This window comes from Centrocercus urophasianus, unplaced genomic scaffold (genome assembly GCF_019232065.1).
Source record: "Centrocercus urophasianus isolate 14NV4802_14NV808 unplaced genomic scaffold, USGS_Curo_1.0 seq_14, whole genome shotgun sequence".
Taxonomy (NCBI): domain Eukaryota; kingdom Metazoa; phylum Chordata; class Aves; order Galliformes; family Phasianidae; genus Centrocercus; species Centrocercus urophasianus.
In genome coordinates this window covers 6,916,199-6,942,276 of record NW_024884586.1, presented here as the reverse complement: position 1 = coordinate 6,942,276, position 26,078 = coordinate 6,916,199, and the positions used below count along the sequence as shown (strand labels likewise).

The 26,078-nt window shown below is 39.0% G+C and overlaps 1 protein-coding gene across 1 annotated transcript in view; it reads right to left on the bottom strand.

Annotated features, from left to right (window-relative positions):
* Positions 1–656: 656 nt before the first annotated feature.
* TRPM5 (transient receptor potential cation channel subfamily M member 5) overlaps positions 657–26,078 on the bottom strand; it is a 36,549-nt gene continuing 11,127 nt past the window's right edge. Inside the window, 18 exon segments of the mRNA XM_042813854.1 lie at positions 657–1,778; positions 3,268–3,358; positions 4,368–4,440; positions 5,982–6,114; positions 7,023–7,201; positions 7,885–8,050; positions 10,152–10,326; positions 12,675–12,807; positions 13,325–13,443; positions 14,494–14,752; positions 16,626–16,721; positions 17,503–17,615; positions 18,364–18,509; positions 20,430–20,553; positions 21,709–21,840; positions 23,600–23,941; positions 24,319–24,437; positions 25,273–25,372. Coding sequence (XP_042669788.1) covers positions 1,678–1,778; positions 3,268–3,358; positions 4,368–4,440; positions 5,982–6,114; positions 7,023–7,201; positions 7,885–8,050; positions 10,152–10,326; positions 12,675–12,807; positions 13,325–13,443; positions 14,494–14,752; positions 16,626–16,721; positions 17,503–17,615; positions 18,364–18,509; positions 20,430–20,553; positions 21,709–21,840; positions 23,600–23,941; positions 24,319–24,437; positions 25,273–25,372 — 2,601 coding nt within the window. The 3' untranslated portion in view covers positions 657–1,677.

The window sequence follows — 26,078 nt, the reverse complement described above, 5'->3', positions numbered from 1 at the left end:
TAGAATCTGGAATGTTAGTCTCAGCTTAGCTTCTTGTAACTTTCCTTCAGCTTCTTAAGGTTTGGAATCTAAAATTCACATTTTTAAGATTTTGGTGATTTTACAATACATAGATACATACATACCCTGATAGACTGAATCAGATCAACAACAAAAATAGCTTTTGTTGTTTGCCTATCAGAAAGGAAGTGGTTGAGAAGAATACAGCAGGTTGCAGATTGCAATATACGCCTTATTTCCTAACAAACAACGCAGCTCAGTACTATCATGCTGGTTTTACAACTTACCCTTTGCCTAGAGTGAAGAGCATTTAGCACAGGATCCAAGTTCTGTCGTTGTTAACGGTGCTGCTATGGTCAGGGGTGCAGCTGGATAAGTTGGACAATCACTTATTTATGAAGAAGTCAGAAGATTAATTTCTATTAATTAAAGACTCCTGTTGAAAGACATTTTGATCACATCTGAGATTTTTTTCCCCCCCAACTCTGTGTTGAGATATCTGGCAATAGAGAGTTTTCTCCCAACCTATCTTTGTTGTGTATGAGCAGTGTAAAATATGAATGAGGAAATTAAGTTAGTTGAAACTTAGCAGTGTGTGACCACAACCCACTGCTTACTTCCCTTTTTTGACACTGTTTACATTGATGCAAAGAAAATTCCCGTTACAGGACAGCAGTCGTGCTCATTTTATTTGTGTATCTCATACAAAACTATAATAAAGCCAGCTAACATTTGTGTGCTAGAAAGGTACATGTCAGTTGAAGTAATGCAAAAAATTGGCCATCAGTCCAAATTCATAGTTTCTAAGAAAATTCTTGCTAAATATTCTTGGTTTTTTTTCCTTTTTTTTTTCTTTTTTTTTTTTTTCTGAGCTTTGAGAGAAAAACAATGAAGTCAGAGAATTGAGAATTGCTTAGATGCAAGGGTGATGTCTTAGAATAGCAGTGTGCTGACAGCAGGTACATGATCTGGCACTGAACTGAAAAAGCAAGCAGCAGAAGCTGGGGGTCTGACTGGTGTGGTCACCTGCTTTGTGTTTGGAAACTCTCTGCATGCCACTGAAGACTTGAGAACCACGCAGTGAGTTTTTGGGGATGAGTGAGGAGCCTGCATTAATGAACAGCCGGAGAAGAGAGCCAGAAGTGGGAGGAGAAACGGTGAGTGCAATCATTTGAGAGCTACAAGAACTCTAGGAACTGTGTGAATTGTATAAAAGTTGGTATCCCAGGCCCCTTCTTTCCTGTGGAAACTTTCTTCAATTCTTTTCAAAGCAACTCATAAATGCAAGCTCGCTTTTTTGGCATAGGAAGTGGGTTGGTTTTTAGTGAGGAAATGATCGCCCTTTAAAAGGGAAACTCCTTTGGAAAGAACATGAAAATCAGTGATGATGAAGTGTGATTAGAGCATGGAACATTGGGAACAGGCTGTGTAGAAAACAAGGTGGTTGTCATCCTGGACCTAGTGCAGTCTGTGGGGGGAGCAATGGAGAAAAGGCCAATGGAGGAGCGGTAGGGAAGAAAGTTCAAGAAATCAAACATTAGTATTATTTCTCATAAGGTGTGAAGATAGCACTGAAGACTTCAAGGTTTGGGTCTTGTGCCTTCCTGAGATCAGGATTTTACTTCGATGGTAATTCAGCAGGGCAAAGGGTTCAGTGCAAAGAAATGAGAATGAAATTTAATTATCGATGTAGGTGACGTCAGCCTCAGTTGGATCTGCACGCTCTTCTCTTCCAGCCCTTTCTGGCAAAGGCACTTCAGTGCTGGCATTTCTCAAACCTAGTAGGATTGTAAAAGTTACGTGTTTCTTAAAAGCTTTAGGACAAGGGTTACATAATAGTAATGAGGAAACTTTAAAATGTTGGAAATAACCCACAGTAAAATTACACTGTAGGTTGAAGTACTTCATGTTTGCTCCATAAATGATAAAAACAGGTTTCTTGGGGCTTTTTCCTTCTTTTTTCCTCAGCTATTTGAGTCTATGCAACACAGTATTAAAATAGTCTAAGTAACGTGCTACAGGACAGTTTTTACTGGAATGCTTATAATGAACCAGTGTATTTATGTGCTTTGAAAACTACAAAAATTAAGTCAAATATGAGGTTAATTCGATTCTTGAGAAGCTGGTTATAGCAAACTGTTGTAGGACAGAGCTGCAGTTAAGATCAAATCTGCTTCTTTATCATTAGACTTCAATTTTCACTGACAATTTCTTTCAGTATTTTCAGAATATTATAGCTTGCTGTGCATACTGAGGTGGTAAGAAAGAAAATATTTTTCTAAGCTGGCTTTGCTTTGCCTATGTTTAAAATTAGAATAATATGCCTGGTTAAGTATGTTGATGTTTCCTCCCATGGCTGGGAAAATTGCAAATTATTTGTTTCTGGTATATCTGTGGTTTGCTTCAGGAACCTCAGACAGATCTCATTCCCCCTCCACCTTCACTGACGTCAATACAAATGGACAAAGAAAAATTGACATATTTCATGGGATCCAGCACACCTTTGCCTGCAGGAATGCTTTGAGGTCTTGTCATGTCAAGACTTACTTGGGTTTCCAGCTGTTTGTTTCCCTTGTACCCTCATGCTTGGTGTAAGTTTTTGGAGAGATGGGTTTGTGGTTTTTTTTTTTTGTTCTTGCTGTTGTTGTTTTGGCAAGATACAGTAATTAGTAAATATTTGATTGTTTCCTTAATTATCTATTTCAAAATATTTACTGAGTTGGATATCCTGTACTGGCTGAGATATAGTCTCTTTCTGCCTCTGATCTTTTAAACTCCAAAAAATGGAGTTCTGGGATGTAAGACGAAGTTACCAAATGACAGAAAGAATTGCAGCACCAAAGGCAGATGAACCGAGTTGATTAAAACAAAATGTGATATATATATATTTTTAATGGTTATTACTGTGCAAAAGTCAATTTCTTGGTAGTATTGTCTCATTGACTCAAAAGAAAAAGAAAAGGGGAAAAAAAAAAGAATCCCAAGAGACAGTCCTTTCAGGAAACCACGTATCCTTAACATTACATGATGTCATTCTAAGCTGCAGTGAACAATAGTCCATTCCCATAACCCCAAGCTTTTGGATACGTTTTGCCAAAGGTGCATGAATATTCTGTTTGCTGTTTGTATTTCCATTACCTGTAGGCGTACTCCTTTGCACTTCCCTCTGTAGTTCCTTTCCAATCTTTTTTGGTTTTGTTGCATTTTTCTGAATGAAATCGCCCGCCTGTGTTAATTAGGTTTTCCGTGATGGCTTTCAATACTTACATGTGTAGTTTGGATCTGTCTGCTTGCAGAAGAGGTTGGTTTTGGTTAAAACATCTGCCATTGAGGAGATAACAGCTGTACAGTAGCAAATCTATAGAACAGGCAGTGGTTTCTGCATCAGTTTTTCTTTTTGTAGTATTGCATCCAATCTTAAATTTACAGGAAAGACTGTAGGTAGCAACTGGAAGCAGTGTCAGAATTATCATACTCAACTTTGTTCAAAATAGTTGAACTGACTTGGAGGAAGATCAGTGTTGAATGTCTTCCTTATTTTGTGAGTATATTGCATTATCTCATTCTGGCACAACCTTATTAAAGCATTTATTGTGTATTCCTGTTGAACCTGTATTTGGTTTCAATTTTGTTTATTGAATAGAGTTGCTTTTTCCAGGAAGCCATAAAAGTGATAAGAAATGGGGGAGAAACTGCAATGGGAGCATTAAGGCAAGCAACTTTCGACTAGGCCAAAATTGCATTGGAGAATTCTGGGAACAGAGAAAACAATAAGAGTTCTACTATGTAGCACACAGTAATGCTCAGCATTTTCAAACTGTTTAACAAACATTTATTTATGTTCTAAGGGTTTGCCATCAAAAGCTTGAGATAGAGTTTCCTTCTATTATTCTTGTTGAGCATTTATGTGTTAGTGCTTCCCTTTGAGAAGCTTGTATGCAAGAAAACTTGAAAACCGATGTCCAATATTAGTCTCTGTCAAATAAGACAGAGTATGGGTGTTTTCATTGTTGTCACTTTTAAAGTAAGAAAGGTTGGGTGAAGAAAGGGAAAGGCGTGTGGAGGATTTGCATCCAGAGGCAGCCTGAGGGGAAGAAGTGGACACTTCTGAAGTATGCTAGCAAAAAGAGTGAGAAACTGTGTTCCCCTTTCTATGGGAGGTTAGAAAAGTTTCTTTATATGGTTGTAATTACAGATAAAATAAGGAAAGTGAAGTCATTATACAGATTATTCCTTTTATCCCTACAGAATGAATACCAAACACTGTCAAAGACCAGCATCAGTGATAAAAAATGGGCCAAGACACACACACAAAAAAGAAAGAAACAGTGAGATCCTAATGTTGATATGATGTTGGTATGACTTACCTGGGATTCTATAACTTTAAGCCTCTTTTCTTGCTCCTTCAGTCCACTGAGGTACTTAGACAAATTATCCACCCTGTGGAAACAAAAATGATGTGCTGCTGAGTGAAAAAGAAATGCCTCCGATTAAATCCTAAACCACAGAAAATGAGTAACTCACACTACATCTGTGACCCCCTGCTGGCAGTTCTGTGCTGCTGGGACACCTCAGAGCCCCCTAGAAGTTTTGCCCTTTTGAAGGGTTCCTGTAAGTATTTACTGAACAGAGCAGCACAAACCTCCCTGTACTCTCTGCCCAAGGGCTCTTTGTGAAGTTGCCTAGATGGCAGTGATCATACAGCTTGTGATTAAGGCTGCTTAGCTGTATCTTTCCAATCCATTACGTCTCATCTATTTCAAAAGTAAATTGATCCTACCATGAAAATTAAGACCATGATATATATTCCATTAATACAGGGCTACGAGCCATTTGATTTCTTCAAGGTTTCATCTTCAGAAACTGATTTTGTGTGTAAATCTCTAAAGGGACTATGCGTATAAATCTCTAAAGTGTGGAGAACTTGAAAATGATACCTCCAAATCGAGCTGTCCACACATCTTCTACATGCTATACCTCTTCTTCCATCCCGTCTTTACTCCTCTCATCTGATTCCCCATAAGCTCCCCAAATGCAGAGTTCAGTGAATGGCTTTCTGAAGGTTATGTGAGATTTCAAATAAACAGGCAGGTTTGCTAGCAGCTAAGACCAGCAATAAGAAACCACAGTCTCAGTGGTAGTCATCTGAACTTGTCTGATCTCTTCCTGGCTCTGCTATGTCTGATATTATGCCCTTTATTTAGGAGCAATTACACACGTTTTTGTGTAACAAACCATTATTGTTTGATTTCAACGTAATAATTCTAAATTATTAAGAATAAAGAGCCTGTTAAATTACAGGGAGAGGAGTAGTTTCCAAGAACCATGTATCTGTTTGTCATTGTTATTTAAAGAAGTGAACTTCTGAATAGTATTTTTGCACTTTTATTTGTCAGAATACTGTACCAATTTAAGTGATACTCCCGTTGGGATGATATTTTAGAGAACTATTAAAACAGAGACCCAGTTACTTAAATTAAATTTGAGACCTGATACCAGGAACTTCTTGTGCAAAATTGTAGTGTTATGTCCTAATGCCATTAGTAGTAGTTCTTCTGTACCTATGGGCTGGGGATAATTCCAGAGATCACAAATCTTCATTCAAAAGTCTAAATCTCTTTCTGTTTTGGAAAGGGCAATTTCACTGGATTTTGATCAAAGCTTTGTGTCCAGGTATGTTATGTTCCTATAGAGGATGGAAGTACATGCTCTGCAGTCTCTGCAGTGTAACAACTATTCTTCCATCATTCCATTCTTTTCTTCATGAATTTGAGCTTAACTGCAAGTTTGGCTGGAGCTTACAGGTTTGTAATTGTACATACTTCAGCAACGTCAAGAAACACTTCAAAGCAATGCTTGTTCATGAAAAACATTCCATGAAGAACATCAATCCCATGGATCCCATACAAATGCCTGAACCTTTATCTCATGCAAATCTGCAGACCTGCAAGGTTCACTTAATGTAGGTCAGAGTAACATACTTATTAGATGTGGCCTTCAGCCTTTCTTCACCGCTTTCTTTTCTTTCTTGTTCAAGTTTTATTAGATAATTTTCTTTTTGCACCAGCTCCCATGTTATGATTTTTTGATCTAGGCCAACTGGAAGATCTCTTTCTGTAGGGGGGAAAAAAAGATACTAAATATTATATGTTGCTCCCTTTTCCCCTGCGCTGGTTTAAGTAATGAAAGGCTGCAATGCAAAGAAACCTCAGGCCTTGCTTTGCCACTGTAGGAGTGACAAGCTATGAAAGTTTAGTGTAAAATAAGTATTTTCTACACTTTTTATTTTCTTGTAATGCAAGGCAGTAGACTTATTGCAGTTGAATAAGAGTCCTGAGTTTTCTAAAGAACAGCACAGGCCAATTTCAGTGATTCCTGAATAATTCATTCAGAGTATCACTTGTTATCTCTTCAGAAATCAAGTGTGTTTAGGCAGTTTGATATCAACACCTTTGTCGTAATAAGGATGTTGTGTAGAGAAATGCACTGTGGGAAATTGTTTATAGGACAGACTGTGTCATCATTTTTCATGTCTGCTCTCCTTTTTGTTAAATACAATAAATTACAGCTCTTAGCTTGTGGAGATCTTACTTTCTCTTCTGTGTTGCTTATGCAGCATATCCTTGTAGAGTACTGGGGTCTCCTGTTGGCAGACATGTGTTAACAGCTGTAGCATAAATGCTAGATCACAGCTTGAAGCAGTGACTGAGCACCTGGTGGGAAGGCAGGGCCAACCCAGGGAAGCTCAGGTGTATGTAGTGTACCTGAGTGGCCAGAAGGGGTGGTGCCAGGATCTGTCCCTTGCCAGACTTCATTTTAAGGTTGGCAGTGGAGGTGATGACCTCTCTTGCTGGAGATCCCTGACTACCTGAGGGCATCTAAAGGTAAGCAGATTCTTCCCTTTATTTCTGTGCTCACAGCTGTTGTATTTGAGCCAGTCTTCACTTGTTGTAGCTTAGGTCTTTGCTACTCCCCTATCGTTCCCGTGCTTTCCATCATGTTATAGCATTAAGCTAGCTTACCCAGATGTTGTTTCTTGTGTTCCATTTTGTTGAAGATTATTTGAAGAACCAAAGTTATGTGATTAATAATGATAAATGGTGGTGCTAAGGCAGGCCGCCCATGATATTCAACAATCAGGTTGTAGCGTTGTAGTTTCCAGAAGATATCTGCATTGCCCTGAACAACTTGAAAAGTGTAGCTGTCATTGGAAAAAATAAAAACAAAAAAATTGCAGAACTAGTTTTACCTCAGTAAGCTGAACCTTATTATTACAAATACAGCCCGTGTGTACTTTAATAAAAGGAACAGCAAGTTCAGTAAGCAGCATTTACTTAACCTAAAGTTTGTGTGGGTTTTTAACTATTAAAAAAACTGCAGTTGTGACTTCAAATGATAAGGAAATAATCAAGAAAAACTATCTCTTAAAAAAAAAAAAAAAAAAAAAAAAAAAAAAAAGGGCAATTCAACTTCAGCAAGATTGGCAAACACGTGATGTTACTTCTTCAACCAAATGAATAATCGTTAACATTTTTGACTTGATGTGTTTCTCCAGCATGCAGAGTATCCAGCATCTGCCAAGTTTACAGCTGCTCTGTACCTGCAGACTTTTCCTGCAGCATAGCTAGGGATCCAGGCACATTTAATTGATTATTTGACTGTAAAAGGTCCTTTTTTCTTCTTGCTTTTAATGTAGCTAGAGTGAGGATGATGAGAACTTAAGAACTATATGATCCTGAAAGTCTAGTTATCAACCCCTAAACAATTAGTTGGGAAAACTACTAGTGTGTTTCAGTATAGCTAACCAACAGCAGTGTAGTAAATGTGGGCATTTGGTTAAGCTCTTACCTTCTCTGTCTTAATACTTATTGAAGCTGCTCTTACCTGAACATAGCAATCAGGAGATTCATAAGGAGAACGTTTGTGACTAGTAGGAAGATGACCAACAGAAGTATGACAAGCCAGTTGGCATAGTTGTTGGGACATGATGGTGAGTTCTGCAGAATCTGCAGTGGATTAAATGTACAGTTCCTGGGATATACTCGTGAGGCTATAAAGGAAGAGAGAGAAATACGGTAGTTTTGACAAATTTCTCTTGCTTGTATTTCTTAGCCTGGAGACAAAAGCTTTGCATTTTGCTGAGCAAAATATCTTGCCTTCAACCGAGAATGGCAGGAATTGCAAGTTTTCTGAAGTCTGAGGTGCTGCATTTTACAGACTTTTCAAGGAAAAAAGGAAACTGAGTACCTTTAAGCATGCCTTCTCATAAGAACTCATGACGAGAATGATTGCATATGTTTAATACCTTTTTCTGTTAGGGATAAATCAAGGATGATGTTGAGATCTCATCTGCATGTGAACAGTAGCATAATTTTCTTTTGAATATATGTAATTATTAGAGATGAAGACAAACATTGTGGTAGTATGTAACTTTTGTACTGTCTCAGTTTTTGACTAGCAAGCGGAGCTGTAAATACGAGGCAAACAGGCCAGCTTTCTGGCTGGTTGAATTACTGAGATAATTCTTGCAATCAAGCAATCCTTTACGTGAACTAATATCCCATGTTGCAGGTTTTGTAAAAAGGCACAATGATGCACATCACTGCATCAGTTGTGTACCCCTATGTCCTTGCGTCTCCTCAATCCTCATGCTAGTATGCACGCTAGAGGAGAGAGCTTGGTAGAAGCAGGCAGTGGTGTTCCTCACTCAAATTTAGACTGTTGCTTTGTACATCAGAGCTTGCAGTCAAGGTTAGGAAGAACAGTGCTATTGTATCAGTTTATAGGTATGGCTACCCTTTCATCCTGCCTTCAGTTATAGCAGCAAGTTCTTAGACTAATGTGCAGGAAAAACATGGAGTGACATTGTTTGGGTATCTTCTCCACTGGAGCATGTGGCTGAGCAACGTGCCCAGGCAGGTTATTTGTATTTAATAATGATATTGAGGCATTCCTCGATGAATTTGTCCAACTGATTTCTGAGTCTGTGTACGTTTATAGCATTTGAAGCATCACAAAGCAATGAAGCAGCTCACCTTTAGTTATGTATGTGAAAAAACACCTCCTCTGTCTTTTTGGAAATCCTTTGCTACTTATTGAGGAAAAGGTAACTATTTTCTATTGTTTATATTAATGCTAGTCATCCAAATCTTCCTACACTGGGATGCAGATCAGAAGTCGTTTAACTGGTTGTTTACTTTTCGTTGTTGTTCAGTTGTTTTTCTGGAAGTTATATCATGTAATTATTTAAATCCACAAATTTAAAGCACTTATATTTACATTTTTGTTCTCCATTTTTTCCCCCCCACTAATAATGCCTTTCCCCATGACAATAGATAAACTGACAATCTTACCCTCTAGTACAGTTATCTCACATGCTGCCATAGCTGTCACCAAGTACATTAACTTAAGTTATCCATACTGAATTTCTTTTGGTGTCTCTTCACTCATGAGGTCATTTTGCAACTTTTAGGTGTTGCCTTCAGTTTTTACTACCCAGTAATTTTTTTCATCTGCAAATGCTACCTTTTTTCTGTGGAGTTCCAGTGGAGAGATGCAGACTTTATACTGTGTTTTACCTATTCTCATGTTTATATCCAAATATTTGCCTGTCTTGTGATTGTTTTTATGTTGTCTTGTTTGAAATATTGCACAAATGCAATTACTAGCTTTATTTGATTTGGGCAGATTTAACTACGGAGTAAACAAATGCTCAACCAGAATATTTATTCAAAAATACAGGTGTTTTGTTATGGGCCAAGCTGTACTGCTGTAAAACTGTCATGTTAAACTACTGCCAAAAGTATGGAGATGTTGTTATTTTGCTTTACATGAAGGTTGTGTGGGTCTAGATTAAGCTGGATGGAAATGGATTGAGGCAGAAGAAGGTATGCTAACCTCTAAAACTGCAAGTCCTTGTGAGAATACTTTAGGCAGCCTCTCTAAATAGGGCAAACTGTCATGTTTGATGTAATTCCACCCTGTACGTTATCTCATTTTGCAAATTCGCTACTTATATCATAGCCACGTGAAGGCTTTGGTTTTCAGGACAATTTTTTTTAAATTGTTATTTATTGAAAAAAATGAACAACAAATGCTGGGAAGAAGGCATTCAAAGATGGCAAGGTTAGGGGAGAAAGAAACTTCCTTACTGTCTATTTCATCCAGTGGGATCTGGCCAAATATCTGGAGGTAGGGACGGTAAAGCACCCTTCTGAATATCCACTCCACTCGGCTGTCATCAGGGTGAAGCAGAGCTTGCGTTGTCACACCATAGGCAATGAGCCACACACTCAAGAAGAATAGGAAGAAGAAAACATCTTTCATCTAAAAGAGGGAAAGGAAGGAAGAAAAAGAGGGCAGGTGATTGTAGCAGCATGTTTGAAGAAAGAACAGTAGTTCAGTATGATAACTGTTCAAATAATTATTTTTCTTTGCGAGCTTGTTTAGGCTAAAGGAGGTTGACTCTGATAGAGTTTCTCACACAATTCCCTTCCTGACCCTGCTGTTAAAATGTGGCTCTTGGCCAATAAGCAGCATTTTTCTTTGTTAGTTCATTTAGATAAAGGCATGTTATAATTTAAAATTTTTGCTTTTCAATCATGTAACATTTATTTTTTAAACATTTTCTCCTTTAAATGATTGCCTTTTAAATGGAGGTTTTCTATGAGATCTTGCAGTACCGTTGAATTACAAAAGTCTGCTGCAGCAAATCCTGGCTAACAGTGCTCATTGATAAACTCTGAACCATTGATACAGCAAACATCAGAGATCAGAAGGATCAGGTATCAAAGTAATGCATTTGAGGGATTCTTTCCAAGGCTTCCTGCTTTTAAACATTGTGCTTCTGTAGAGAAGCACATAATTGAATCCTAAGACACTTACTTAAAAAAAAAATAAAAAAAATTGAATATGTATTTCAAGTGCAATAATTTTTCCCTAGTGGAAGAAGAACACTTCATCCTCTTTCCATCTAATCTGACAGAGTTCATTACGGGCTGTAGATTCATTTCAATTAGATTACAGGATTGCAGTTTCCCAAATGCAGAGGTATTTCAGATCTTCAGGAGGTAACTATAAGTCCCATTAAGAAACACAGTATCTGTGGCAAGCAAGACATGGTTGATGTCTCTTTAACTGTTATCAAACTGGTTTGTTTTCTGGATGATTCCAATTTGTCAGTACTACAGGCCTTTAACAACATCGTAACTCAGTGAAAGCAGTGGTTTGTTTGGGAATGCTCTTTTCCAGTCTGTGGTCTCTCTAAGCTGGCACTGTTCTGGCATCGAACTACCACTGTAACAGACTTGTTTCAGCAATTCAGTTGGGGGTAAAAAGGAGAAAGACAGTGAAACACAATCTTGGTTTTCTTCCCTATTTAAGAGAAGTGATCTTTCTTTAGCCAACCTGATGAATGTTTCAGGGAGATACTGTTTACTGAACTGAATTTCATTGTTCTTTTGTTTGATACAAGGCTCAATATTGAGCTACCAAAGGTAAGGCATTGCGGTGGCTCGGATATGGGGAAGATGAAAGCTCCCATGTTATGGCTTTGTCTCGGCTGCCACTTATTTTCTTTTGTGTATATTCTTAATCCGTGTTACTTCATATGAACTCAGATGCTAACGTAGTAGATGCATCACCATATTTGTTCAGGGCTGTGGTTTAGCTTGGTATGCAGCCAGGAAGGGTTAGGAGCTGTAGATCTGCCTTCTTCTCTTACTTTAAACTCTGCTAATGTGGTGAACTAGATAATGTACGAGAACAAATATTTATTTGCCATTTACCCTTTTGCTACTCAAAACAAATGTCATGCTGGAGTTCCCGTTATTGCATCTGTAGACAGATCCAAATAGCTTGGCAGTTATGTTTATTCAATGTATGGCCTTGTTTAGACTGTAGGGCTTTTACTGAGCTCTGCTGTGAGTCACAAGTCAAATGTTTGTAGAATCTGTAATAGCATTTACTATTAGATAAACTATTAATCAATTATCATGAGCTAATTGGCCTGGAGGATTAACATGCTGAAATAAAAAGCTGTTTCAGCGTACTGCCCCATACCCAAGTACAGAAACCAGTCTCATTTCCTGCAGGAGAGCTGAAATAAATAGAAATATTTTGTCTGCATCTTCCAGCACATGCTTACAAGGTGCTATGTTTTCATTGTAAATTAGACAGTCCAATTAAGAGCAGTGCTCATGGCGAACTTGCTACTATCCATTTTTACAGATTTTTCTTCACACTACTTGCAAATAATGTAATCCATTTCCCCAGGCAAAGAACTACCAGTCAGTAGCTGCCCTTCTGTAAATGGCCTGTCTGAAGGCTTTGCACTGAATGCCCACAGCTTATGAAACAGGAGGAAGAGTCTGTGTCTCTCAAATCAGGAGTGCAGTGTCTCAGGTACTCCTGACTTGATAGACCAAAGGGCAAACGATTAGATAAGAATGAGGATTTGTGTACTAGGGCCAACCTAATAAACTACAGAGCTTTCAGAAGGATCTGTTTCAAACTTACTGCCTCTGATTTTCGTGGTAAGTAAGGCAAATTTTGCATTGTATGCAAAGTTACAGACCTTAAAAACAAAGACACATTATAAACTTCCTTTGTAAGAAGATTGTTTTGGCCACAGTTTTTTTTAGCAAGTATAAGTATTTGAGAGAGACTGCACTTACCATCCTCTCCACAATTATGATCTTTGGTCCAAGCTGTCTGTGAATTGCAAAAATGTGTATAAGTCTAAGTGTAAACACCATAAAATCAATGGCGAGGATTGTGCGGCCGGCTTGAAAAGTCGAGTTGAGCATCCTGAAGAACAAGTGAAAGAATATCAGACCTCAGCAAGTACTGCTGAGAAATCTGTTCTCAAATATTGCACTCAGTCTCCAGGCATTGTCGAGTTAGGAAAAGGCAAGTGCTTCAGGCTTGTGGTTGCTTATGTCAAGGTCATTACAGCTGTCAGAAGAACATAACATTATCTGTACTTTGGTGAGAAATGACCACAACACAAAGGGAGGCTGATTTGCTTGGCTCGCCTTCAAGGCGATACTAAGGGATAAACGAGGAAAAGGGCTTGCAAAAAAAGGAAAAGCAGAGCTTCTTTGCACAAGTGTTTGGATATTCCAATAAGCTTTTTGTGGTCTGTGGAACAACATCTGCAGTTCAATAGAAATGTAGAGGCTCTTGTTGCAGAAACGTAGCTCAAAACTCATAAAAGTAAATGTCGTAGCCTGCCTTCTTGTGCACATGTATGCCAAGTGACAGGACTGTCATGGCATGTGCTTGTAGCCCTAATGCTGACCATGCAAAACAGGTGTGTACATACCTGCAGGTTACCCCAATTATGAAAAGGAAGATGGTCACCATGTCACATTTATTCCAGTTATCTTCTACGTATAGTTTAAACTTTTTCATTAGATTTGTGTCTTCATCTGTAAAGAAACTCTGAAAAAGAGAAATGGTCGTTGGCAGTGAACTGTTTGAAGTTTCACCATTTCAGTGGAAACTTTGACTTAATACCTGTTTCACATTTCTCTTTCACTGCAAAAAAATTCCTAGTGTAGCATGTAAACAAGCTCAGTTTACTGTCTTAAATCACACACACATACGTATGCACACACACTTTTTAATCTTGTGATGTAGGCCTAAGAATTTTTTAAGCCTGATTTGAGTCTGTCAGCATTCAGGCCGTTAAAAAATATAACAAATATCTAGAAAATAAATGTTGACAGGATGTTGCTATCTAAACAGCATGTACAGATTGGTGTTTGTACATTATGATTGCCTGGGAGTGCACATTTGATTATCTACATAAGAAGCTGTCTCAGCTGGATTGTAGCCTGACATTCTCCATGTTTTACAGGTTTATAATGTAATATTCTTTGTTTCAAATATTCTTGGTGTACTCTTCTGTTTATGGCCTGTTTGAATAATTTCAAATAACGTATAACTGAGATCCCCTTTGCTGTTCATGTTGCTGAAATTACAAACACCTTCTTCTGGAATAAGTGTTGGTAACTGTTTTTCAGGGTAAAGAGGATAACAAGGATAGTTTTATGCAGCCACAATTCTCAGTGCACCAGCGCCGTTGTTCATGTGCTGTTTTGGTGAACTGAGGAGAGCTCTGTTGTACTTCCATGGGCAGACTATAATTTCCAATGTATGTTAATTGTGGACTTAGTTCTGGGGGGGTGAAACCAGCCAGATGCTTTGCAAAGTGAAGGACACCTGAGTCTTAGCAGCCCAGTTCTTTATTGGCTGCAGCTGAACCACTCTGGAAAAACAGGAGTAGCTACAGGTTTACATGGAGGAGGAAGAGGTTGGTTTGGAGGAGAGATTGTTTTGGATGAGTTAACATTTGTGTTGCTTTTCTATGCAAAGCTGCATTTGACACTTGAAATCTTCAAGCCTGCACGGTTATACAGATCATAAAATTATTCGAAGCATTATTTCAAGGTTTGTTGTATTACTGCTGAGATGCTGTATGCAACTGACCTGTCGGATTTCTTCTAAGACCAGGGTAAAAACCCAGAAGTAAAGTATAATTTCTTTAGCAGATGGACCTTCAGGTGGAGGTGGCTTAAAATCCAGTAAAAGGACATAAGCGAATAGAAACAGAAAAGCAAAATACATAATAACATTTCCCATAAATACAGTTACGGGGGCACTCCAGAATTTTTTCCACCGAGTAAAGATGAATGTTGCCCACGCTGTGTTTTCAGGAGGGTTCTGCTTTTCTAATTTACCACTTCTTCTGCAAAACAGAAAGAACATAGGCTTGGTTGACGACCTCTTAAAATTAGTTCATGGGAATAGCCTCAGTATTATTCTCTGCAAATTGCATTAATTTGATTTGCAGCTTCAGTCTGCTCTACACATAGTACAAACCATGTGAATAAACAAGAAGAGGGGGGTATTTGGCCAGCTGCAAGGAAGGCAAATAGCTTCTGTAAGTCAGTTCTTATTTTGGTCCTAAAATTTATTGCAGTGATCACAGGCAGAAGTTCTTGCAGTTGCTGTGACTGCTTGAGACAATTACTTGTTTTGATCTAGACTCAAAAGTGCTGAATCACACACTAAGCATGTGTTCCTTGACTAGCCTTGCTGCAGCCTGAGAGAGCTACTGAAGGAATACTGCAGTTGATGTAGCTATGGACGCTGGCCTCTTGCCCTTCATGACTAAATCAGATTGGAAAAAGATCACCAGGGAGGCCTCTTAATAAATGATTAATTACGGTAGTCTTGGAGTATTGTGCAACTGCACAAGTGTTTTGGTAACTGAAGGAAAACTTGACCTGTAGATCTACATGTCTAATGTTCCTGGTAATTATAATATGTATTTGTTATAAGGAAAAGTTTCTCCTTGCAGCCAGTCTCCTCTGTGTGCCTGACTCTGTGCTGCCTCTCAGTTTATGACATTGTAAGACACATTCCCATGGCAACGGGCTAATATCATAAATGGCTAAATTGCAGCTTTACTGTTAGATGCTGAAATAGATCTGGGAGGGAGAGAGAGCCCTTTTGTTAAATCTGTAAGATAATAGCAATTGGAACGCACAATATTATGACCAAGAGCCATCAACCATTCTTTGCTCAGTTGTGAAAGGACTTTATGATATTATTTGCTAATAGTCCCCAAAAGGCATACACTTCTGCATCTATTTTACAAGTTAGAGAGGGAATGAAGACTCGATTTTTTTTCTGATATGCCAGCAGTTAAATGCCAGTGCTAAAAATACAAGCTAATAACTGACTGAGTCCAGCACCAGGTACTGTGGATTGTTTCCTTGGTACCATTATTCACACATTTCTGAAGCTCTCTTCAAATCACTGAAAAGTAAATGTTTAATACAAGTGACTATGTAGCTCTTATTAGCTGCAAAGTGAACTTTGTACTAATCAAAAGTTTTCCTGCCTCACCCGAGTCCCCAGGTTTTGGTGATGAGCCTTTGCTAGAAGTGAAGGTTGCAATTGAGAAGTTCTGTACTGTGGATCTGTGAATGATTGTGTGCAACTGCCAAAATCTTTTTGCTTTGATATTTTGTCTTATGCTGCCTCTGAAATGTCTGTTATGCTCCAGGTCTCTCAGGCCTATTTTTTTTTTTTAAATAAAAATGGAGAGTTTTCCTAGCATGGTGGGAAGCTAGCTATATAAATTCATAGGTACTGATGTTTGCAAGTATTTCTGTTGCTGCCATTGTAGCACAGTATGTGGTAATGCACTCGAGTAATACAAGGGTTAGCTGCAAACCCTCTGCCTGGTTGGGTGAATAAGTCTATCACGGATTACTGTTCCTAAATCCATTGTGTGTCAGCCAGTGCCAGCTGAAGGGAATCTCAGGAATGCCTTCTGATTGCTGGATATTGATCAGATTCCTTGTTCAGTAGAAATGACCAGCTCACAAGAAGTTATCTCCTGAAATACAGTGCTCTATGCTGTATCTCTGTTTATCTTCTATATTCATTTTATAGAATACAGCTGCAGCAAACAGAGGGAGCTTTCTAATGAGTAATAAGTTCCTTGATCTTTCAGTTGTTTCTTACATCATTATCTGGTTGTACATGCATGAGAATTGACCTGTTCTTTGTAGTCAAAAACATCATGTTAACTGATGGTTTAAATTTACCTGTGTTCTTCCTTACAAAGAAACAAAGTCCTTTCTGTATCCAAACTGTCCAGCTCCTTAAAGGGCTCTGTCTCATTCTTTGGATGTTTTTCCTCACTGTAAGGAAATAAACTCATTAGTTGAAATACTGGTTAGCAACTCAACTACTGAACTGGTTTTCCTACAGAGCTGTGAGCATGCACTCATCTTGGACTCTCTCCACTGAGAAGCTATCCAATACACACAATCCTTAGCTCTGTGTGTTCTGATTATTTGAAAGCTGAAGTCCGCCACAAGAGTCAATGGAGAAATGATAATCAACACATGTTTCACGAGAGTGGAGCAAGATGCTCAGTCTTCTCAAAACTGAAAGGAAAGCGTTTGAGTGGAAATAGACCACTCAGTCAGTACTGGAAGACGAATCCACAATACCCCCATGTTCCAGTCCTGGCCATACTTAGTAGTGCTTAATACAGGAAATGCCAAAAGCATTAGGGAACGTGATGTCAATTCTTGCATTTCTAGTAAAAGGAGGCAAAAACGTCCTCAAGAAGAGATTTAGAAAGGCTTGCTTTGATCAGGAATCCTTATTTGAACCCTTCCATGAAAACAGATAACACTTCACATTAATTTACTTAAATTTGTGAATCTGGCAGCCAGTCTACCAAGAAGAAACCATCTTTAGTGACTGATACTGACAAAATAGAAGTCTTAGGTCAGCAATGGCAAAGAAATTTTCCTCTTGCTTTGTAAGTAGCTAGTAGTGGTGCAGTTCTCTTGTTGATCTTCTGAGGCAATATTATTATTTTTATTCCTTACGTGAGAAATTTTCAGTTTGGGTATTTTTCATGACTTACTTTACGTCCTTCACTTATCTTTTGCACTCATATATTTGTACCTGAATGCTATTAAATTTGTGTAGATTAGGAAGGGACACCAGAATCCACATATTAGCTTCAGGATCTGTGTGTTTGTAGACATGTCTCCCCACCATATTTTTGTTAGGAAGGCCTGAAATTGAAGGGAAGAAGTAGCTTTAGCATCACAAAAACATATATGCAGTTCAAGTGCTCCTATGTTCTGTGTTCTCCTAAGGCAGTAAAGATTAGGCATTGCTCAAAAAACCTAAAATGTATACAGACACTTTGGGTGTCATTCTGCAGTTGTTTCTTAGTATGCAAAGAGATATGAGAGGACAGTGGAAAGAAACTGTAATTCAAGTGGAGATGAGGCACTTTTCTACTGAGGAAGTACAAGTCAGCTACTGGGAGCTAAAAGCATCATCACTCTTAATTTAGTTTTGTGTATGTGGACAGAAGGCAGGTTGTGGGAGCAAAACAGGACAGCAATTTGATTTAACTTTTATCAGTGAGCTTCTCTGAATCTGAACAAGCTCTACTGGGGAGGCACCTCATGTCCTTAGAAGTCATTATGCTTCAGGTGGATTTTGAGTGCTTTCCTTATGGTTCTCTGTGATCAATAGAGGAAAAAGGATGGGATGAGGATTAAACCTTCTCTTTAGTCCACCTGTCAGGGCTAACTGGATGGAAGAGGAAACTTGCTTTTTCATGTATGTAGCATGGCATCCTCTTGACCTGGTGCTTAGGGAGAGGGCAGACCTTTCACTGTTAAGGATGTATCTGAGAATAATGTATTCCATGGGGTCATTTGGTTGCTGTAGTATCCTTTTCTGTGTCCAGCAGCATGCTGAGAGGCCCTAGGGAGTGGAGATGGTAAGGGAAGTGCCAGTAGGTGTTACCTGGACTCCATCATGTGCGAAGAAAGACTTTGCATCTGCTTCTGTAGCCAGGTGCAGGCAGGTGGTTTTGCTCCAGTACTGACTTTTCCTCACCAACAGAGAAAATGCTCTCTCCTCACTGTTGCTGTAGCATTCACTGAATAGCTCTGTCAAATGAAAGAATTGTAGACAAATGCATCTTGCCAAAAAAAAACCAAATGTGAGACAAGAGGGTGATGTGTGTAGGGTACAACTTGGTCACACTGCCAAATGCATCCTCTTCACTGAAGAGTTCTGTGAGGCTGTAATAGTCACAAAGCCCCACATAGCTAAGATGAGGTTGGTAGGAGTGAGGACTAATTCTGGTCATGAGAATAATGCTACAGAAGGCATATGCAGTAGATTTGCATTGGTAGGGGGGAAAAAAGATCACTGGAATTATTGTAACATTGAAATTCCCACTACTTTCTGGGAGGTATGATGCAAATCTCAGCACCTCCCTCTCGCCTCTTTTCATCTGCTTGCTTCCTTCTTAGCTCTGAGGTGCTCTACTTTTGTTACTGTTTGATTTCTCCCTGTGGAGAAGTTCTTCTACAGCCAGTTTTCAAGACATACCTTGGAAACCTATCAGTGCACATTATATAGTTCCTCATCTGTAGCTGCCTTGTGCAGAGATTTAGACAGTACTGAGCAAAAGCAAGTATCATGGGAGATCTTTTAGCACTTTGAAGGATGAGTTGCCACACTGCTCCTCTTCCCCTGAGTACACTAAACAAAAGGAGCAGCTCAGGTTTGACTTGTAGCCAACAGATGCTTTAAGACATAGATATTTAACATAAAATAGTATTAGACTTGGTAGTATGTTGTGGTGTAGATCTATTTCAAGATAAGTTTGTTCTAGAGTCCAGCCACTCTGATAAATGGTACAAAAAGTGAAGGTTTTCTCATTGTCAAAATATAGATTTTGAGTCTGCTTCATTCTGATTCATTAAGAATCTCAGTACCCTTCCTTGGCTAGCCTACACTTTGATATTATGCTGTGAAGGCTGGAGAAGGATCAAGTTCATGTAAAAAAGCTGATACAGTCTTCTGCAGTTGATGTGGTATTTACCATTTTAAAAGAATGTTCATTCTACTTAGCATTGCCAGTATTATCTGGGCCAGATATGGAAATGGCAGATCTGATCTAATGCTTACCAAAGCCAAGGAAACAGACTGCTGTGTATTGGATTAGGCCCTCTAATTCCATGACTAAATTGTTGCAGTCCTGTGACTATATGAAAGCCTTATCTTTTTAAAATAATAATGGTCCTGTGAAAGGAGGGTAAAATGTCTGTGTTTAAATAATGCAGCAATGTCTGTGTGAGCCTTCAGCAGCTTGCTGGCTAGCTGTAAGAGGAAAAAGCTGCTGCATTTCTACATGAGGTGTATTCTAAAGCTCTTGGTACATTGCAGCATTACCTTCAGGTAGAAATTGGACTGTTGTCAGATCAGCAAACATCTGTTTCTGACCAGAGGGGGAGAGAAGGCTTTGTGTTCCAGTGCTGCAGATGCCTGAATGTTGTAGGGAGGGGCAGCTTGTCTGCTGTTAAGCCAGTCTGAACCTCACTTAGAGTTTTGCGGTGCAGTGAGCCCTCTTTTTGGTGAGGTAATCTCAAACTATTTTTAGCATTACAGGCAACCCTTAAAATTTGTTTTCTAGTGGCCCTTACAGAGCAAGCTTGATACTGCAGGAAAACCAGGCTGCTGTAAGCTTGGAATTGTTTCAGTTCTTCCATCTTGCGCATCGTAATATACCTTGTGCTAAAATATCAACGTGTAGCAAGGGAGAGCTTTTTTCATGCATCCCATGGGCCAGTCTTAAAGCATTATTATTATTATTTTCAGAATGAACATTTCGAATGTTTTAAAGCCACACTACTGTAGCACTTGAATGTTTGGGACTGGCTGCATTGCAAGTCTGTTACATTATTCACATCAGTTAACCTTTCACAGCTTCAAGAGGGTTCGTTTTTCTTTCCCCACTTGTCTTCCAGCAGCAGTGCCCACTGCCATTTGTTATGCTGTTAAAAGCTGCTGTAACTTACCAACAGCGAGCTGCTCATACTTGGCCTCTTTCATGACCTGCACTACTTCTGTCTTGGTCTCCAGACGGGACATCTCCCTGAGGATCTTACAGGCTGCCAGAGCTGAAGCTACACCCTCCTGACCCTGTAGAATTGAAAGAGGTGCAGGAGTAGTCACACGTTGAAGGGCATTTATGAAATAGAAAAACTTTACTGAATGTATGTAACAAAATTCATTCGTGTCTCCTTTTGGAAGAATCTTCCTTGAAATACACACTTGAAAGTTTAAATTGTCTATAGAAATTGTAGATTTGATATGTGAGTTGAAAACCACTTATTAGTATGTCTTGTGCTTTATAAGGCTGGTGACTTCTGGATATGCTTGACCTTAGAGGGGTCTGATTTGGGGTAGCAGTTAAGGACTTGTAGCAGAATGGGTTATGAAAGTAGAGCAAAATGCTCTCACTGCTGAGTTTCCTCCCACATGGCTGTACTGAGACCTTACATAAGGACACATAGGAATTGAGGGGGCACAGCTGGCAGCGGCATGACAGAAGCACACAGCAGGGAATCGTGCCTTCTGATAACAGAGCTCCACAAACACAAGGCACTCCAAGGTGCAGATGTGTCTGCATGCACACATGCACACACAACTCACTGGCTGAAGAGCTGTGCTGCTGTTTGTCTCCTTCTCTGTGACTCCCCCCCTCCTCTTCCCCCCCGCCAGATGCAGCTAGCTGGATGCTCAGACAGAGCCTCATAGCTGTGTCTGGTCTCTGTAGAGAAAAGGGAGAAGAGATGGAAGATGTAGCATTGCACGAGATGGGCCTCAGCTGTGGAAGAGTGCAAAACAGGAGCCGATTATGCCAGTTTGAAGCTTGGCCCCTGGGACTGTGATGCTCTTGTTCCTTACACAACCAGCAAATAAGCTGGAGATGCTCAACTGTGCACCATCCTCCCTCTAAAGCAAGAGCAGACAATTGACCTATTGAAGAGGGAACAAAATCTGAGGCTCAGTGGTGAGTCATCAGCTGCAAGGAAGACAAGGGGTCAGCTCTGCAGCTGAAGTTAATCAGCAATGTTTCAGGCTGTACTGATTTACACCTGCTGTTGCTTGCTGCCAGGCCCTTTGGCCCCTGCTGGCATCAGACAATCTGAGATGAAAGGCTGTATAAATATGCACCCAGTATTATAGGAACAAACCTACCTGTCATCTAAGCTTCAAAGCTGAGCAAAAATCATCTCATATACATGAAATATGACAATATTTCACCTGCAGGAGCTATAGCTTGATGCTTACCATAGCCCAGAAATAGTTTGCCATCTTGTGCCGGTTTTGAAGTACTGCCCATACAAACAAATCCCTCCAAGGCTTTTCACTTTTCTGGTTCATATCCAAGGGCCCAGGTAATTGCCTTGAATTCGTTTTATCCTGAAATGTGGTTTTCAGAAATTAGAACTCAGACTCATTCCATGCAAATGACATGATGTAACTAGCCTTTGGCCCTGCCAGCCTCTTCAGTCCTTTTTTTTTTTTTTTCCTTTTTTTTTTTCCCCTTTTTTTTCCTTTTCCCTGTAGGTCTGAGAGGTAATTAGTTCATTCTGCACTGAATCAAAGCATTGTTGTGTCCCTGACATAACTCAATATGTGTGAGAACGCTTTGGATGAAACCACGACTCCATTGAGGTCAATGGCAACGCTCTCATTGACTTTATTAAGGCTGGGATTTCGCTGCTGGTGTGTAATATCATACAACACAGACCTATGATTAACTAATCTGAGCTGGCCTACGTTTATATCAGATTCTGCTCAACTGCCACAGAGGCTGTGGTTTCAGAGAAAAGGGAACAAAAAGCATTTTATTTAAACAGGAATAAGTCTCGCCAAGGCTCTGTGCATGGCAAGAATAGAGCACGTCAATGCCCTCTTTCTAGTCTTTCCTTTGAGCCCTTTAGAAAAAAACCCCTCCCTCATGCAGGGAGTATTTTAAGTAGAACGCCACTTATTTCTTTAATGTTTGATAATAACCTCTCTGGAGGAAGTATGGCAACTTAGGTCAAGTGCTGAGTTTTATGTAAATTCTAATATTGCCTTTATATCTGTTGTGTTAATTAGAAGCAGGCTGTGTGACTGTTTTTGTTTCTGCTAAAAAAAAGCTTCTGTAAGGACGTATGTTTTTATTCATTTATTTTTGAAATCCTTTAAACTATGGGGTTCTACTCAAATTTACGTTAATGTTTTGGGTTCTTTCCTATCACCCCTTCTTCCTCTTTTTTTTTTTTTTTTTTCATTGTCTAGTAAAATAATCAATCTACTAAATTACACTGAAAAGTAGGACTTATAATTTAGCAGCAGCAGCACTGATATCCCACTACAGTGATGTTGCCAGCATTACTCAGATTGGGCTACAGACCTTGCATAGTATATCGTGTTGTCCTTTCTGTCTTATATCAACAACTGTTCTTAATTTTTTCTGTGTTAAGTCACTCAATTATAAGATCATAACAACCTAAAAGGCAACCATCACACACAACGCATCATTTAAATATCCAGTCTGCTCCTATGCAGTATAAATCTGAATTGTTAGGTTACCATTTTCAGAGTTTAGCTTACAAAAACAGTGTAAGCTCAGACCGGGGACTGAAAATGGCCAACAGCTTCTTGACTTCTTCCTAGAAACTCTTTTGAGTGTTTATGCTTGAAATTCTGTATGAGAACTGCAGAATACTATTTTGATGTCTAATTACTCCTTAGCAAACCTAAACTTCTCGAATAAAAGAATGAGGAATACATTCTTATATATGTGATGCTAAAAAGATCAATCTGCTCTCCATGTGCAAAGTGCTGGAATGAGGAATGGTCTATGAAAAGTGAAGTATGTGAGTGTGGCACAAACCTTTGCAGTAGACTTGAATTGAACCTTAATTAAAACAATCCATAGCAGAATGGGAGAAAGAGGAATTGTAGCCTGTATTTCATAAATTCCATTCTTACACTTCTTAATTTTTGAAATTAAAAAGGTCATTTTTAGCTGTAATAATAATGAGCTGGAAAAAGAAACAAGCAACAGAGGTGACTGTACCCATATCTGCCATTTTGTTCCCTGTCCCCTTAAATATAAGATCTGGTCAAAATTTTTCAAATTGTAAACTGTACAGGAACAGATAAATAATGGAAAGTTGCAACTCACTGATCTGTTCTTGCCTCCATGTCTGACGTCTTGATAGAAACCTTTACAAGCATCATGGAGAAAATCCTTGAGAACTCTAGAAACTTCACTGAGAGTGAAGAGTGGGGAGATCTCCTTTTGGTGTTGACCAGTGAGCTCTGCCAATGTCAACTTGCTTTCCTCATGTTTCTTCAAGAGAAGTTCATAGAGAAGGCACTTTGGCGAAATGGAGCAGTAGAGTCTCTGCAGACGACTGTATGTCAGGAATTCGGATATGTTGGCCCCATTGTCAACAAATAACCTTACGAATTCGGGTTTGTCATTGATCAGGGCATCCATCATCACTTCTTCCAGGTCGCAGGACTAGATGGATTGAAGGAAGGAAAAGAGAAGGAAAAACAACCAAGTGGTTTTGGAGGTAATCATTGATGGATGCGGAGGGGCATAGAACTTTTTATTAGGATGTGCAAATTTTACTTTCAACCAAGTTAACAGAAGATCCGATGAGATAGAGGTAGAACTATGTAGGAAGTGTCTATGTGAGCATTAATGTTAGAAGATTAATGTTATCATCTAGAGGATACCAGAAAGACAACCTAAGCAAAGGGTTCTATGGCTGCCTAACCTCTTAGTGAAGAATTCAGGTAATGCTGAAAACTAAAACCTTCTGTCAAGATGTTTGTGTCCCACATCTCTTGGATTACAAAGCAATAGGCCTCAAAGGCAACAAAACCGTGTACCTTCCACTCCACGTCACCATTGAATATTTCACTTTTAGCTATGTCCACTCTATTCCAGGCCACTGCCAACTTGAGTTCATCCAGATATTCCTGGGCATCCTGACTGTGACTTTTACATGCTGGAAGAAATAGGGAATGCAAATAAACTCAGTACTTTACACTAGTTACATTTAATTTAATATACCACTGGTAATTTGGTTAATAACATGAACTCTCATTCAGTTATCGCAGGTATGTGGGTTGCTTAAATAGGAAACCTGCACAGGTATTTTTTCTCTTCACTTAAACAGTAATCTAAAGGCTTATATATATATATATTTTTTTTCCTCAATATTTTCTATGGGTAAGTTATCTATTGAAACATTAAGTTAAAAATATCTAGTATTTTAAGAGGAAGCCTGATCTGCAGAAAGTGGCAGGTAGGACTATTGGCTTTTTTATCTTGTTTTAATTAGCACATCAAGATTAGAATGTCATTTCTCCATGCGAAAATTAGGCTAGTCTAACACAGATTGAAATGGCTGGCAGAGCAAGTAATGTATTTCAGAAGATACAGTGAAAGCTCTTTATAGAACCTAGTTGTTTCTGAGGTGATTTATGTCTGCTTGTGTTTTCTTTTTTCTTGGCTTGTAAGTGAAATAGCTTCCAGCATATTTCTGTTTTTCTATAGTCTTTACTACCAAGAGAAGCAAATGCTGAAATAAAAGACTGATTTATAACAGTACTATAAAATAGCATGAGATTAGAAAGCAAACGCTAGCTTAATGCGAGGTTCAGGAGCTTTCCTCCTGGTGGAGGTAATTACCTGGTGGTAATTGCCAGTCACTTTCTCTGATGCAACTCTGCATCAGGAATGAAATCTTATCCAGCAGCCAACTGAACTTGCTTAGGACAAAACTAAAATACATTTACGGTACAGAGAAGTCCAGTAATAGAAGTATTTATTATTCTTACCTTTTACTAAAGCTTTTAAAATGACTGTGTCTAGTTCTGAATCGTCTTGCTCAAAGTTGTGCAGAGTTAGAAGATGTTGGTGTGAAATAATGTTTTGAATCTATTGGGAGTTGGAATGGAAATCAGTTAGCATGTTAACCTACTGCTAAATGCTAGTGCTTAAGAGCTCAATGTAGATCACGTGTACAGTTTTTTTCCAAAGAACTTACACTCTAAATGTAAAGCTGACGTTTGGCAAGAAGGCAAACATTAGTTTCCTATGTAAAAAGATCCTAGGGCATGGAGGGAGTTGCTATCTTTTCCATCATCGCATAGCATGCATGGTAGGAAGGACAGAATTTGGATATGCTGAGAACCAGAGCAGTGCTTGAACTGAAAGATCCTAAACTCTCACTGACTCATAGCCACACTGTAACAAGCACACCATTAATTCTGCTTTACCTCTTCCTTCATTATTATTAACATTTTCTTCTCAGAGTTGTTTATATAAAGCATAGTCTCTAAAGCTTGAGTAAAAGTCACATCTAATACTGGTATAAATAGTGCTCTCCTTCTGCCTCTTTATTTGAATTTCGTTTCTTACAGTGCAGCTGCACTGGGGCAGTGTGAACATCTGGCAATGTTGCTTCTTGATGCCCTTCCATCTCCTTGTGGTATAATCTGACAAAGTTCTCCTACTGGAATTAGCATGTGGAACTTTAAAGCTAAGTTTTTTTAGTGGAGACTGCAAAAAATAAGTAGTGGGTCAGGTTTTGTGAATTTCATTTCTCTTAGGGACAGGCAGTGCTTTTCCCCAGTAAGACAAT